The 14000-nt window shown below is 31.0% G+C and overlaps 1 protein-coding gene across 2 annotated transcripts in view; it reads left to right on the top strand.

The window, feature by feature from the left end:
• Window positions 1-14000, top strand: part of LOC127711301 (rab GTPase-binding effector protein 1-like) — a 39019-nt gene that overhangs the window by 12059 nt on the left and 12960 nt on the right. For both annotated transcript variants that reach the window (XM_052217292.1, XM_052217291.1), the window contains exons 10-17: window positions 2918-3013; window positions 4293-4324; window positions 5190-5472; window positions 6826-6950; window positions 9145-9366; window positions 10358-10456; window positions 10925-10963; window positions 12570-12671. In XM_052217292.1, coding sequence (XP_052073252.1) covers window positions 2918-3013; window positions 4293-4324; window positions 5190-5472; window positions 6826-6950; window positions 9145-9366; window positions 10358-10456; window positions 10925-10963; window positions 12570-12671 — 998 coding nt within the window. The remainder of the gene's footprint in view (window positions 1-2917; window positions 3014-4292; window positions 4325-5189; window positions 5473-6825; window positions 6951-9144; window positions 9367-10357; window positions 10457-10924; window positions 10964-12569; window positions 12672-14000) is intronic.

Raw genomic sequence — 14000 nt, 5'->3', positions numbered from 1 at the left:
TAAAAACTAACTGAATGAATTGTTATATTTTGTGTTTGTTTTGTAATAATCTCTGTCTCTATATCAACTTTACAACCAAAACATATATGTGTTAATCATTTTGTGTTACCAGTTTTTGGTGAATAAATGGTTGGTTTTAGTTAAAAATATTTGAGAATTTGACTTTTTTTTTAGTTATTTTCAGAATATGATATGTAAACAAGAAGAACATATTAGTTATGTGTTAAAATAACATTGTAATTAGTTTTAATGAATTATAGCTTGCTTTGCTTAATCCTTTTAATTTGATAACCATTGAAATGAAAAACTTAACATCGGTGTATACGATGTCAGATCTTAAACACAATTGAGTATAATAAGAGCCTCTTCTGGTCCCATTTGAAAGTCTTCAAAATTTATTGCATGTTTAGCTAATGTATCTGTCATAGCAAGTGTTGATGTAAGAAAATAAGTTAATTCTTTCCATTGTTTTTGCTGTTCTGTCATTTCTTTGGCAATAATGCAGCGATCGCTTCTATTAAATTTAAAACAAATTTTCAAAAAAGGGTAACATTTTATACATGGTATTTTTTCACAAAATGAGTAATTTGCCAACATGGATTCACACAAATTTGCCTTGGTCAGCAATACAATATATGTCAAATTAAAATTTTGGCACAAGTTTTGTGATTTGGCTAACCCTGGAAAACAATCAGAACTATATTAAACAATTCTATATTTACATCACATTTATAAGTTTTTGTTATATTGTAAATATCAACAAGCCATCAAACAACATTTTAACCAATACAGTTTTCTCTTTAGAATTTTTAAATAGCATTCTTCCATAGAGTCAAATTTACAAAAAACATTTATTGTTAACTGATAAGATGTGTAAATCCATGAATCTTGTACTTATTTTTTTATAACAACATTAATTTGTAAATATATATTAGACATCTTGAAAATTTCTAGCTAAATAAGGGTGTGTATTTTTCCTTAGGGCTATTCCATTAAAATGTATGTGGGAGGGTAGGAAGGGAAGTTTAGTTATTGAATGTGGGTCATGGGTCTTTTTTCAGTATGCATCTATTACCATTATGCAAAATTATCAAAAAAATGGTTTTTGGTTTTAGGGATATTTTGAAATGCCTTCCTACCCTCCCACATACATTTTAATGGAATAGCCCCTATCTTCTATGTAAAAATGAATCAATAATTTGATGTCTTTCCATAAAACTTGAGTTCTACGAATATAATTTTTTTTCACTTTTTTAATCCTTCATTGCTTTTTTTTGTATAGATCCTTTCTCTAGCAATTCTTCTATAAATATGAACATTACACCTTAAATAATCTTTTTACAATAAAATTGAGAATGGAAATGGGGAATATGTCAAAGAGACAACAACCCGACCAAAGAGCACACAACAGCGGAAGGCCACCAATTGGTCTTCAATGCAGCGAGAAAATTCCGCACCCGGAGGTTGTCCTCAGCTGGCCCCTAAATAAAATTGTGTACTAGTTCAGTGAAAATAGACGTCACCCTAAACTCCCAAACATATAAATGAACTAAAATTTAAAAACATACAAGACTAACAAAGGCCAGAGGCTCCTGACTTGGGACAAGTCAGGCCTCTACAATAACTTTTTTTTCAACTTGTCCAGTAGGACAAGTACAACCCAAAACTTACTTGTCCGAATGAAATTGTAACTTGTCCAAAACAAATCTTAATAATAACCTTTTTTGCCTTATAAGTTGATTCAAGGAACAAAATGAATTAAAACAATAGAACAGAATTTGATTTATATCTTTTGAAATACTTTTCAAAAATATGAGTCGAGAACAACTGAATCTAGTCATGTCACAGGGCTTAGGTTCTAGTTTTCATCAATGCCAAAGTCTCATCAGACTCTGCACATGAGGCACCGTCTGATAGGCCTGTCAATGTACACTCATTGGATTTGTATCCTGGTTGTTTAAGTTGAAAAAAGATTATTCAAATGCAATCAATAAAAAAAAGAAGATGATGTATGATTGCCAATGAGACAACTCTCTGCAAGAGACCAAATGACACAGAAATTAACAACTATAGGTCACCGTATTGCAAGTATTGTTTCTTTCTACATATGATCAAATATGATTTTGTGAATTTTATGGTAAATAATTTCTTCATTTTTATTTAAAAAATATTTTTGTTAAAAAAATTACCGGTATGGTATTTATTATAAAGCAACAGAATAAGGTGGGAAACCAGGTACTGATTTGTCTTGGACCCGAATTGTCTCCTGCGTTGCCAAACTGTCTATTAATCATATCTATTAAATATGTCTACTACGGTGCCAAACTGTCTATTAAACCAGAGACATATAATACATTATTATATTATTATTATTATATGTCTCTGATTAAACTTAGGAGCCGAATCGTTTCCAAGCTGGTGAAGAACTGTCTTGTAAAGTTACCTTTTCTACAAAGCGCATCGCTGATTCGGATCAGTAAAACTGGTTTCCGAGAATAGTATGCCTTTTACCTATCAAAAAGTACCTGACAAAAAACCAGTTTAAAATTATCGGTTTGCAAGTAAACATTTCAAATTAATACTTATTTTTATCTTCTTTTCTTGTTTTTTGTTTATAATTACTTTGTTCATCAAAGTTGGATTAAAGTTATTTTCTGCAGAATAATTTTACTTGTCCCGTCGGACAAGCTTGATATAGCTTTTACTTGTCCGACCTTTTTTTCCTCTGGTACCGGACAATCGGACAAGCGTTATTGTCGAGGCCTGCAAGTATACATGTGCTGTAGCTCATAGAAAAAGAAAACGTACCTTTAACACCAATCACATTTATACTAGATTAGTAAAATTATAAATACAGAAAAAAAATCCAAATTCTAAAACTGTAGAATATTTATTGATGATTTTAAATGGCAAATAGAAATGCAGAAAAAAGATGAAGAAAGAATGGCCCAAGAGAAGAAAGTAAAGGATCTGGAAGAAGCAAAGAAGCAACAAGAAGAAGGACGTTTGATAGGTACTACTGTAATCATTTCAGAGATAATTATATCGATGAGATTTATACCTAGACATGGACAGTACAAACATTCGTTAAAGCTTAATAAAATGAAAAATGAAGGTTTTGGTCATCAAGCCCAAAAATGACTTGTAAAAATAGTCAATTTAATTAGTTTTTTTTTGCATTGTTGCACGGATTGCATGAAAAGACTGATTACTTGCATGACTGTTAAATACTTTTAAAATTTACATGTTCAACATATGGCTTATCTGCTGTTTTGACAAAAATTGTAGCATGGTTTGCATGTAAATTAAAAACATTGTGCAGCAACACTTATACAAAGTGACATGCAAATGATCAAAATTTTAGAACAGCAGCTTTTACTTGTGAGGGGTCTCAGTGGCCAAGTGGCCTAAGTAGTTCATTTACTGTATCACTAGCCTGTCAACACTGAGGTTGTGAGTTCCAGTCCTGCACATGGCAGGTGCTTTTGAATCCAATCTTAATTGACTAGGATTGCCAGATTTCCTATTGAAGGTCAGTGATTTTCTATGGGCATTCTGACTTCCTCCACCAAGAAAAACTGACTGCCATTAAATAGCAAATAGGGCTCAAAGTGGTGTTAAACACTAAAAATCAATCAATCTACTTGTGTGGTTTTGTGATCTACTTTTGTACTGACATTACTTGTTGCTACTTAAATACAAATTTTTAAAACAAGTTGATATGGAAAAATTGTGATTGAAATTATTGTAGACAATTTATGCTATTGAAAGGTGGGCAAGTATGACATAGCAAACATTAAAGGTAAAGTACAATTATTTTGTTCCTGTTTGTTTTCATTACAGAAATTTTGATGAAAAAAACTTTCAGAGATCTTATGACTGCATTAGATGACTTCAAATTTATTTATTTTTCTTAGAATTTATAAAAAAGTAACAAAAATCATGCCATTAGTTTTCTCCTTTGAACCATTTTACATTTTGTCATGTCAGGGCCTTTTTTAGTTTTATTACCTTATAGTATGGGTTCGATCATTTTTGAAAGTAATACAGTAGCTTGTAGTTGTTGAAATCGTTGTCCTTTTGTCTCTGATGGATAGTTGGCCCATTTGCAATTAAACCACATCTTATTTACGTGCAGGATAAGCAACGTTATGGATTTTTTTCACAAAAATTTTTTTGCACTATGTCAATACCAGTCTTTTTGAACTTCTACAATATATAGCAACAATGAGACAGAAAATAATGGAAATGCTTTTCTTTGATTGTAATGTGTTCTGATTTTTTTTTTACAGAGGCATTGAAAAAGGCAGAGGAAGCCTCAGAGGTAAGAATGGTTTTGGTTTAAATTTATTTTGATATTGACTACTAGTTAAAAGAGTAAAACTAGCCAATACACAGTTTTACAATCTAAAAAAAAATTATGTTATATCGGCTTTTATAAGTGCATAAACATTTTTTATTTGGTTAACAAAAAAAGTCTGGTCTAAGTAGTTCATCAACAGTGATCAATAGCCTGTCAGCTATGAGGTTGTGAGTCTGAACACTGCTTTCAGCAAAGTGTGGTCCACCCTGATCTTAATTGACTACAAAAACAAGTTTTCCTGCTGAAAGTCAGTTGTTCTCTCCAGGAACTCAAGTTTCCTCCACTAATAAAAACTGGCCGTCATGATACAACCAAGAGTGCTGACTGGCATTAAACACCAACAAAACAATCAGTCTAATTGACTGCTTTGTGGAGCTCATTATATTATGTACAGTCAATTATTTTCATGAATTTGCCTATCTTTAAACTTTAATAATTACATTACATGTATTTTTCATTAGAGTCTGTAATTTGATTGGCTGAAAACAATCTGGAGGCACTCCAATATGATGATATTCTATGTCCGTATAAAATACAACAGTATGACCGCACATGCTTTCTGTGACAATGTTAAAGCAATGCATAGAAATCAAACGAAAAGCTTGATATAACACTTAATTGCATGGTTGTAGCATAAACATGTAATTATAATAATTGAATGCTTCATTTTATAATTTAATAGGGCTGTAAAAGCATTGATTGTAAGCTATATCCAAAACGTGTTTTGGCCAACGCTTTTACACCCCAATAAAATAAAATCTTAAATGCTTGCTTGAAATTTTTCTCTTTTTACATGTTCTATAGTTGTTCTAATTTTTTTTCCCAGAAATTCAAAAATGCAGATGCCAAAATGCAAGAAAAGTTAAAACAGCAATCTCAAAAAGACTCAATACGTGCCAATTCTCCCAATAATTCTACAGACTTAAACAATGAGACGGATGATGAAAAATCAGTATTAGATGTTTCAGATTTACCAGAAGGAGATTCATTTTTAGACAGTCGTGTTTTAGATTCAAATGAGGAACTAGATGGATTACGTGTGCAAATAAGTCCAGAAAAAGTTCTTAATTTACCATACTTATCACAGGCACAAACAAAGGCTCTAACAGGTAAAAGTAATTTATGGTTTTGTTTTGTAAAAATGGTCAAATTCTGTAACATAGTTTAAAAAAAACAGAATACAAATAATGGCTCTCAGATGGTCAGAGTATGATGCTGTAGAAGAATACAAAAGTTCCATTCAATGAGTGGTCTAAGTTATTGACATTTATCATTGTTTATATTCATAAGTCACTTACAGATGATATCGGATATGTTCCTTATGTCGTAACTACAATACCCTTCCCTTTTCACGAATGTGACTTACCGAATTAGACTATTTACCGGATTTGTAATAAAATAAGCAACACGATGGGTGCCACATGTGGAGCAGGATCTGCTTACCCTTCCGGAGCACCTGAGATCACCCCCAGTTTTTGGTGGTGTTAGTGTTGCTTAGTCTTTAGTTTTCTATGTTGTGTCATCTGTACTATTATTTGTCTGTTTGTCTTTTTATTTTTGGCCATGGCGTTGTCAGTTTGTTTTCGATCTATGAGTTTGACTGTCCCTCTGGTATCTTTCGTCCCTCTTTTATAGCTTTTCTACAAATATAAGTGTTAGAGACTCACTCCTCTCATTTCTGTAAATAACGGGAACTAATTGTTTCGTTGACAAAGTTTTTGTTTACTCCTTTACCATAGTTAGTTCTATATCTGCCAGATATGTATGCGATATCTGCAGTTACATAGAAGAGTTATAGTTATTTTCATAGGGTTTGTGATTTTCCTAAACAACATATGTTGAGCCTGTGAGTATGCAGGAGAGAGATTGGGGATTATTTTCAGATAGTTCAAAATTTATGATGTGACTCTAGGTTTCATCCACCAGACAGATATATATAGTACACATGGTGAAATGTTGCAAATCTATAGACAATGTTGTTCATACACACACAAAACAAATATATATACCGTAAATTCAGAAATTTTTGCATGCATTTATTATTGCAATTTTTGAAGAATTAACAAAAATGCGAGTTTAATTATTGCTATTTTAGGAAAAGCTACATACAGATATATGTATTTGATATCCGAATGTGAGTTCTTACTATTGCGATACTCAAGTAGTTGCATTATTCCCATTAATTTAAACCTCGCAATAATTTCTGAATTTACAGTACATACATTAATTCTTCATTATTTCAAAATTTAGCATTGCATAAACATGATAAATAATAAAATTATTCACTGTCTGTTCTTAGATGGAAAGCATGAATTATATGGATTAGAAAATTTATCAAAGCACTAAATTAGCAGGCATAAGTTATAATTCATTTGACTATGTAAGTGGTTTTCTCTTTAACGTTTTATACCATTTTAACCACAATGGGCATTCATTATTAAATGAAAATTAATATTTGGTAGATCCTACACCAGAACTACAACTACGACAGTCATTAATAGCATCAGCTAAATCTAAGGTGGACCGAATCTCAGTGGATGGTAAAAGATTGGTAGGACAAAAGGAATGGGACCTTCTACAACAACAGGTCGGTAAAATACATAAATCTTCTATTTGGTAGTGAAGAAACTTATCACTTTAAGAGTGAGAAAACTTATCACAGAATTTGTTATGACCATGAGAAACATGACAAATGCCATATTTGGAACAGGCTCTGCTTACCCTTCCATAGAACCTGAGATCACTACTACTTTTTGGTCATTTCCTTTTTAGCCATGGTTTTGTAATTCTTTTTTCAATATATAAATTTTGATTGTATGTCTGGTATATATCTTCCATCTCTTTTTCTACAAAATATTTTTTGATTACTTGACTACCCTACATGTTCTAAGTTAGAATTGGAAGAAGTATGTTGTTAACTAAACTTTCTGATTGATTGATTGTTGTTTTCTTACATTAAGCCATTTTAATATTTTATGTAGTAGTACATGTATATTCACAAAAATGTAGGATGTAAACAGTTAATAATGAATCTGTTTTTAGAGCAGGGTCACTGATTTACCTCTGTCTGACCAGCTGTTTTATAGTTATTTGCAGTAGATTCTTCACTGGACTGGTGCAGTTAAAATGGTTAATGAAACTGATGTATATATGAATAGAAAGAAATGTGGGGTATACATCAATGAAACAGCAATCCACTGACGTAAAAAACTAAAAGACATGTTTATAAAAGGAAAACAGATTCAAAGTATATGATGATTTCTGCAGATCTGTCACTGAAACAAGTGCTTACATAATGCCACAAGTATCTGCTAGTTGTCCACCGCGCAATGCGTTACGGGGACATAGAAATACTTGGCGTCTGGTCTTGTTAGAGCACTCACATGTACAATTCTTGCCAGATTTTTATGAAACTTATATCATAGGTTTAAATTAACAATGTCTTGAATGACTGAAAAATCAGTGCTGATAAATTATTTTTAAAAGAGTTATGCCCCTTGGAAACATTAATTATTTTGAAAATTGCATCGTTTGCCCTCTCATGTGTACAATTCTTGCCAGAATTTTATGAAATTAATATCATAGGTTTATATCAGCAATGTCTTTAACGAGTTCATAAATCAGTGCGGATTAATTATATTTAAAAGAGTTATGCCCTTGGAAATATTAATTATATTGAAAATTGCTATGTTAGCGCTCTCATGTGTACAATTGTTGCCAGATTTTTATGGAACTTTATATCAAAGGTTTATATCAGCAATGTCTTGGACGAGTTCTAAAATCCGTGCCAATTAAAAGAGTTATGCCCCTTGGAAACATTAATTATATGGAAAATTGCATCATTAGTGCTCTCATGTGTCCATTTCATAGATAAAATATGTGCAATGCTGGAGACATTGGAACTCTGTTCTTTTATTCATTGTAGAAAAGCTATGGCTGGATCCCTGTAAATAGTTAAAAAAAAACATGAGATATCTATGTTTGAAATTATACTAAACAGGGAAACTAAGAACACATAATGTAAAAGAAGAAATTTTCATCTGGGTTAAAATTTTGTTTTTTTCTTGAATATTTACCTAAAAAGAATATTACCTTCACATACTGGAAACCACGAAAATTCTCAAATTTACAGACAAAACATTAAAATGTTAACCCCCACAAAAGTTAGTGTTATTACAGTACGATGCAGTCCGGTAAATCTGCCCACATAAGGCTTTGGTCGTATGTATTTCTGCTTAATCATATACAAATTGTATCAAATTTATTATTAATCATTTCACTAACAAATCAACTTTGAGTAGTTTATCTCATTTCCCAAAAAATATCTGAAATAAATTTTAAAATAAATAAAACAAGTGGGTCATCCGTGTTTTTACCGGAAATGTGTTTGTCCGGTAAATCTGCCCACGTGCAGTAAATATGTATGGAGGGCCAGTTTATCACAAATTTATGAAAGGAAAAGGTGATCTATTTATTAATAGACCACTTATAAAGAGATTCCAGATAATCCCAAAAAAATTTTCAAGTCAGAAATGAGTTTTGTTAGTAATAATATGATTATTGTTAGCTTTAGGAACTGTATTATATAAATCACTAGATATTTTCGTAATAAAGAATTTTTCTTTAAAATTTGACATGCAGTGATGATAAGTACAGTTCCCATGAATAAAATAGCAGACGAAATAATCATGGAAGTGACAATTACTGAAGAAATGGGAGTGGGCGGTTTACCGGACGGGCAGAATTACTGGACACTACTGTATATATTTAATATTTTTCAGTTAAAGGAATCGCGAGACAAGTTAGGTAAACCTTGTGATATGTGTAATAACTATGAAGCACAGTTACAGAACATTCAGGATGATCTGAAGAAAGAACAAGTCAGAGCCAAGTCATTTGAAAGGAATCTAAACAGTGAGATACATACTACTGAAAGTCAACAAAAATATATTACAGAACTAGAGGACACACTGAAAAAGACTGTGTCAGAGGCTGATGAACAGGTTAATTAATATAACATTCTTAATTAATAGCTGTTATTGACATTTGTTATTTAACAATATAATTTATGATTTTGGATAATAAGGAACTATAAGTGTACAATAAGCAAAATTGCATAGGGTTTTTTGTGAATTGAGCCTTATAATTTGTGCTACCTAATACTGTAAATTCAGAAATTATTGCGAGGTTTTTATTAATGCGAATAATGCGACTGGGTGAGTATCGCAATAATAAGAACTCGCATTTTGATAACTGAAACATAGATCTTTATGTAGATTTTTTTGTAATCGTAATAATTAAACTCGCAATTTTGTCCATTCTGGAAAAATCGCAATAATAAATGCACGCAATAATATCTGAATTTACAGTATTCCAGTAGAATATCCATGAAATTTATTTGACACTAAATAATTAAATTTTGTGGAAACCACCTTTTTGACATTTTGATTATCAGAGCCAAGTTTTAGTATCACAATTCCCAAAAATAAAAATGTAAAATATACTATAACACAATAATGAAAATGTAAATATCTGAATACTCCATTTACTGATTCAGTGATTTTACATTTGGTTTCTGCATGCTATTTTTGTCTTACTATCATTTTATGCCTGAAATTGATAAAAGCTAATTTCATTTTCTTATACCCAAGTTTTATATGTAAATAGATATGCACTAAAGGAGAAAGGGGAAGGATGAACATATCTTTCAAACTTGCTTTAAAAGTATCATACACACAGTCTGCCTCTTTCTCTGTTAGTTGATGTCTTTTTGGGAGGCATCAGCTCTCTAGCGAACTCTTGTGGTCATTTTGTCCAGAGCTTGCAAACATTAAATTAATTATAAGTTCTGAACATTATGATCAGTAAAAGTAAAAATGTTTGGCCAAAAACATGATTTAATGACCTTAATTCAATGTGTTTATTAATTGTTAATGTTAGCTATAATCAATGAATAACTTTAAAAATATTCTATACTATTTTGTTTATTATCAGGTGTCCAGTCTTTTAAACAAATTGCAAGATTGTGAAAAGTATATAGAAGAAATGAAACAGCAGTTTACACAGTCACAAGTAGATCTTAGAGATCAGCTGGTAGGTTTAAGTACAACTCCATTGAAAGGATTTTCAGAAATATTTGTAAAGGGATTTCAGATATAACACTTGAAATAAAAATTTGATGCATGTGTTTTTGTTCACAATCAGCATAAAGAAATGAAAGAAATCATCAAAATTGCATCCAATGTAGGGTATAATAAAAAGGGCATTTTTAGCTCCCCTTGCCAATTTATTGTTTGTTTCTTTAGTTGTGAAGTGGTGTAAGTGATCCTAGATTCCAAGGGTGTTGTCAACATTAAGATTCAGTCTGTGGTCATAGTGTTTTTAGACATCAATTATTTTGTCAACATTTAAAAACAAGTAACACATAATACCATTAAACAATGAATACAAAACATGTGTTAAACAAATTTAAAAAGATGCTTACAATGAGTAGCAGAGGCTGCATTTGAGGACTACTATTTAATCTAAAATTAATTTGTATTTTATTCTAAATTTTTCCAGCAAGTATTGACAGGGTCAAGAGAAGAAGTTCAAAATGAGGTAAGTTATTTTGATTATAATTGAAAACATCCATTAACATGATTAAACAACTATAATTCTTTTCATGATGTTTCAAGATAATCATCTTCGCTAGCCACGGATTATGATCCAGTCCCCTCCTCTCCTGGCGGATTAAGATAGAATTTCAGATCCACTTGGTAATGATTTCCATTGGTCGCGGATGTAACTTGTTGCATCCAATAAAAAAGCGCCTTCAAGATAAACACGTGTAAATGTATCAAATGTAAATAAACAATTGCCACGAGCAGATTGTGCACCGTTTCTTTACCGAAAAAAACATAAGACTATATCAAGTGACAATTTCAAAATTCTTAATCAACTAATTGAAGTTCCTGGGTATGTTTCTCGTGCAAATGTTAGAATGTCAACGCATATTTTTCGTTCGTGCTTCATGAATTTGTAAACACTCAACAGAAACATTTTAAAACCTCTACACAGAAAAGATTTCAAGTGCTGCCATTGGTCAAAACTGGTTTAGTCAAAATTGGTGTGACTTTTGTCTACTGATAGATGACGCAGCATTGAAATCACAAATGTTGGCTTAATCTGCCAAGGGTGTAGAGGAGGGGAATGGCTATTGTTATATTATAGTTCGTTTCTGTGTGTGTTACATTTTAATGTTGTGTTTCTGTTGTGTCGTAGTTCTCCTCTTATATTTGATGTGTTTCCCTCAGTTTTAGTTTGTAACCCGGATTTGTTTTTTTCTCAATCGATTTATGAATTTCGAACAGCGGTATACTACTGTTGCCTTTATTTGTAATCCTTGGCTAGCGAAGATGCAAGATAATATGCAGATATGAGTAAAAGCAATCCATCAACACAAAAAGCCAAAGTAATTTCCAGTATTGTATGTTGTATGAAACGTGTGAAAAGTGATTAATTTTTCTATCAAAATGTAAAAATATTTTACACAAAAGTTTTCGTGGAAAGTTGACCAATTTACTCCCATCATAGAGCACTGTGTATGCTATTTATCATGAAAAGGTCTATTCAAAGTGAGGGAAATGTGAGATCAGTCTGAATTATTCTAATCTTGTTTAAAAGCAGAAGATGTGTTTACATAGATTTTGCATTTTTTTTTACTTATAGAAACTTGAGGATCTATTATAAATATAAGCATTTCTGGGTTTTTTCACAAAATAATAAAGGTTATATGTCATGTGTGAATAGTTTTAAAAGCCTATTTTGGTCATAGATAAGAAATATTAATACTATTTACTATTATATGTTTAATTCGGGTTCTGACCAAGACTTTTGGGTTCAATGAAATTGAAATGTGATAGTGTGAGTGGGACATGTTGTCCTATAGACAGATATGACTTTAAGATTAGAATACATTGGACTGAAAAAATGTAGATCAAATTTGAAGGAAAGTTAATGTAAGGTATAGTCAGTAAGAGGGCAAAACAAGAACACAAAAATTAAAAGAGTATGCATATTTAGAGGTAAACTTTCAATCTACAGCAACAGACAAGTGTCTGTAAAATTGATTGAGCTCTAAATTGCCAAAGGTTTTCGTTAGAAAACCATTGTTTCATTTTTAATCCCTCATGTTGCTAATGATGTGTTATACATTTGTTTTCAGTTGACCAGGTTACAGAAAGAAAATGATACATTAATAGGGAAACATTCAAAATATGCACAGCAACTTCAGAATGAGGATATTAACTTACCTAATAATATAGAGGTATATTTTACTTACTGTATAGATTGGGTTAACCTGTTTACAATGGTAACTTATCTGTATATTGTACCTTTACATCCTAAAACCATTGGATTTAATGCATTTTTTACTGAATAGATTCATTTTGTAGTGGCATCTTTACTATGGCCTTTTTAAAAAAAAAGTCATAATGTAGATGTTTTTTTTCTTCAATTATGCCTAGGCACTCAGTGGTCACTATAAAGTATCATTCCTTTGTTATTCTGATTCTAACAATAGCCCCCATTTTTTTTTTTATCATTGAGTAGAATTTTTATCATATAATGGCGAGTTAGAGATCAAGATCATGATCTACTTTTTATTGAGTTACAGCCCTTGAAATCGGCTATCAATTGAGGACATGTTGCCAAACACATCTAATTTTGATAAAGTTTTTTTATTTAATACATTGTATATGCAGTTATGTTAAATATTTTTAGTGATCGTTAAGATATGAAAATATTATTTTAACCTCATAAATCATTGAGAAAGGTAAACATGATATTTGAAAAAAAGAGAACTACTGATAAGGATCATGCAGTAGATACCATTGATCTAGCAGTAAATTAGATCTTAATTTCTAGCTTAAGTCTTATGTACAATTGCACCCAAATAGGAGTGAAAAAATTCTGTGATTTGAAAATGCAGCAGTTTTATTCTTCTGGCATTTCACAATGGTAGGTCTTATGCGAAAAAATGTTTAGCACAAGAAATGGGACAAATGCAACAATAAAATACAGGAGGTATCTTAAAGGTAAAGAGAAAGGCACTGTGCTAAAATTTCTATGAAAAATATCTTTTTCAATATTTAAAGTTATTTTTTACAGATAATTTCTAAGTTCTTAATTCTTGTTTGTATGCTTAGGTCATTATTATTTTTACAGAAAAGTAAAGTAAGTATTGAGCCTTAAAATTGCATTTGAAAGATTATATAAAAAAATAAATGCCTTGGCTTCCCTTATATTAGCTCCTACGTATACCCTTGAAGAACTGCCTTTTCGTTTTTCTATTAATTTTCAATTAAAAATTTTTTTTTTTATCAAACTGAAGTTTTTCAAAATCATATTTGAAAACTAAACCTCTAGCTAATTCACCCTGAAAATGTTTTGTTTAACTTTTTCTGTTGGTGAACAGTTGAAAATCTGTTTTAATACAGAAACAGATATCTATTGACCTTTAAAAAAGTTTTCAATAAATCAGTTTATCTATCTATAATTTTTTTTATAATTCATTTTTATTTCATCAAGTAATGCTAGAATTTTGAGCATATCTTATTAAAAAAGTCTTTTTCATTTACTGTGGATTTATGTTCAT

This window comes from Mytilus californianus, unplaced genomic scaffold (assembly GCF_021869535.1).
Source record: "Mytilus californianus isolate M0D057914Y unplaced genomic scaffold, xbMytCali1.0.p SCAF_8, whole genome shotgun sequence".
NCBI lineage: Eukaryota > Metazoa > Mollusca > Bivalvia > Mytilida > Mytilidae > Mytilus > Mytilus californianus.
Note: the sequence above shows the minus strand (reverse complement) of the source record. Positions and strands in the feature narration are given on the sequence as shown.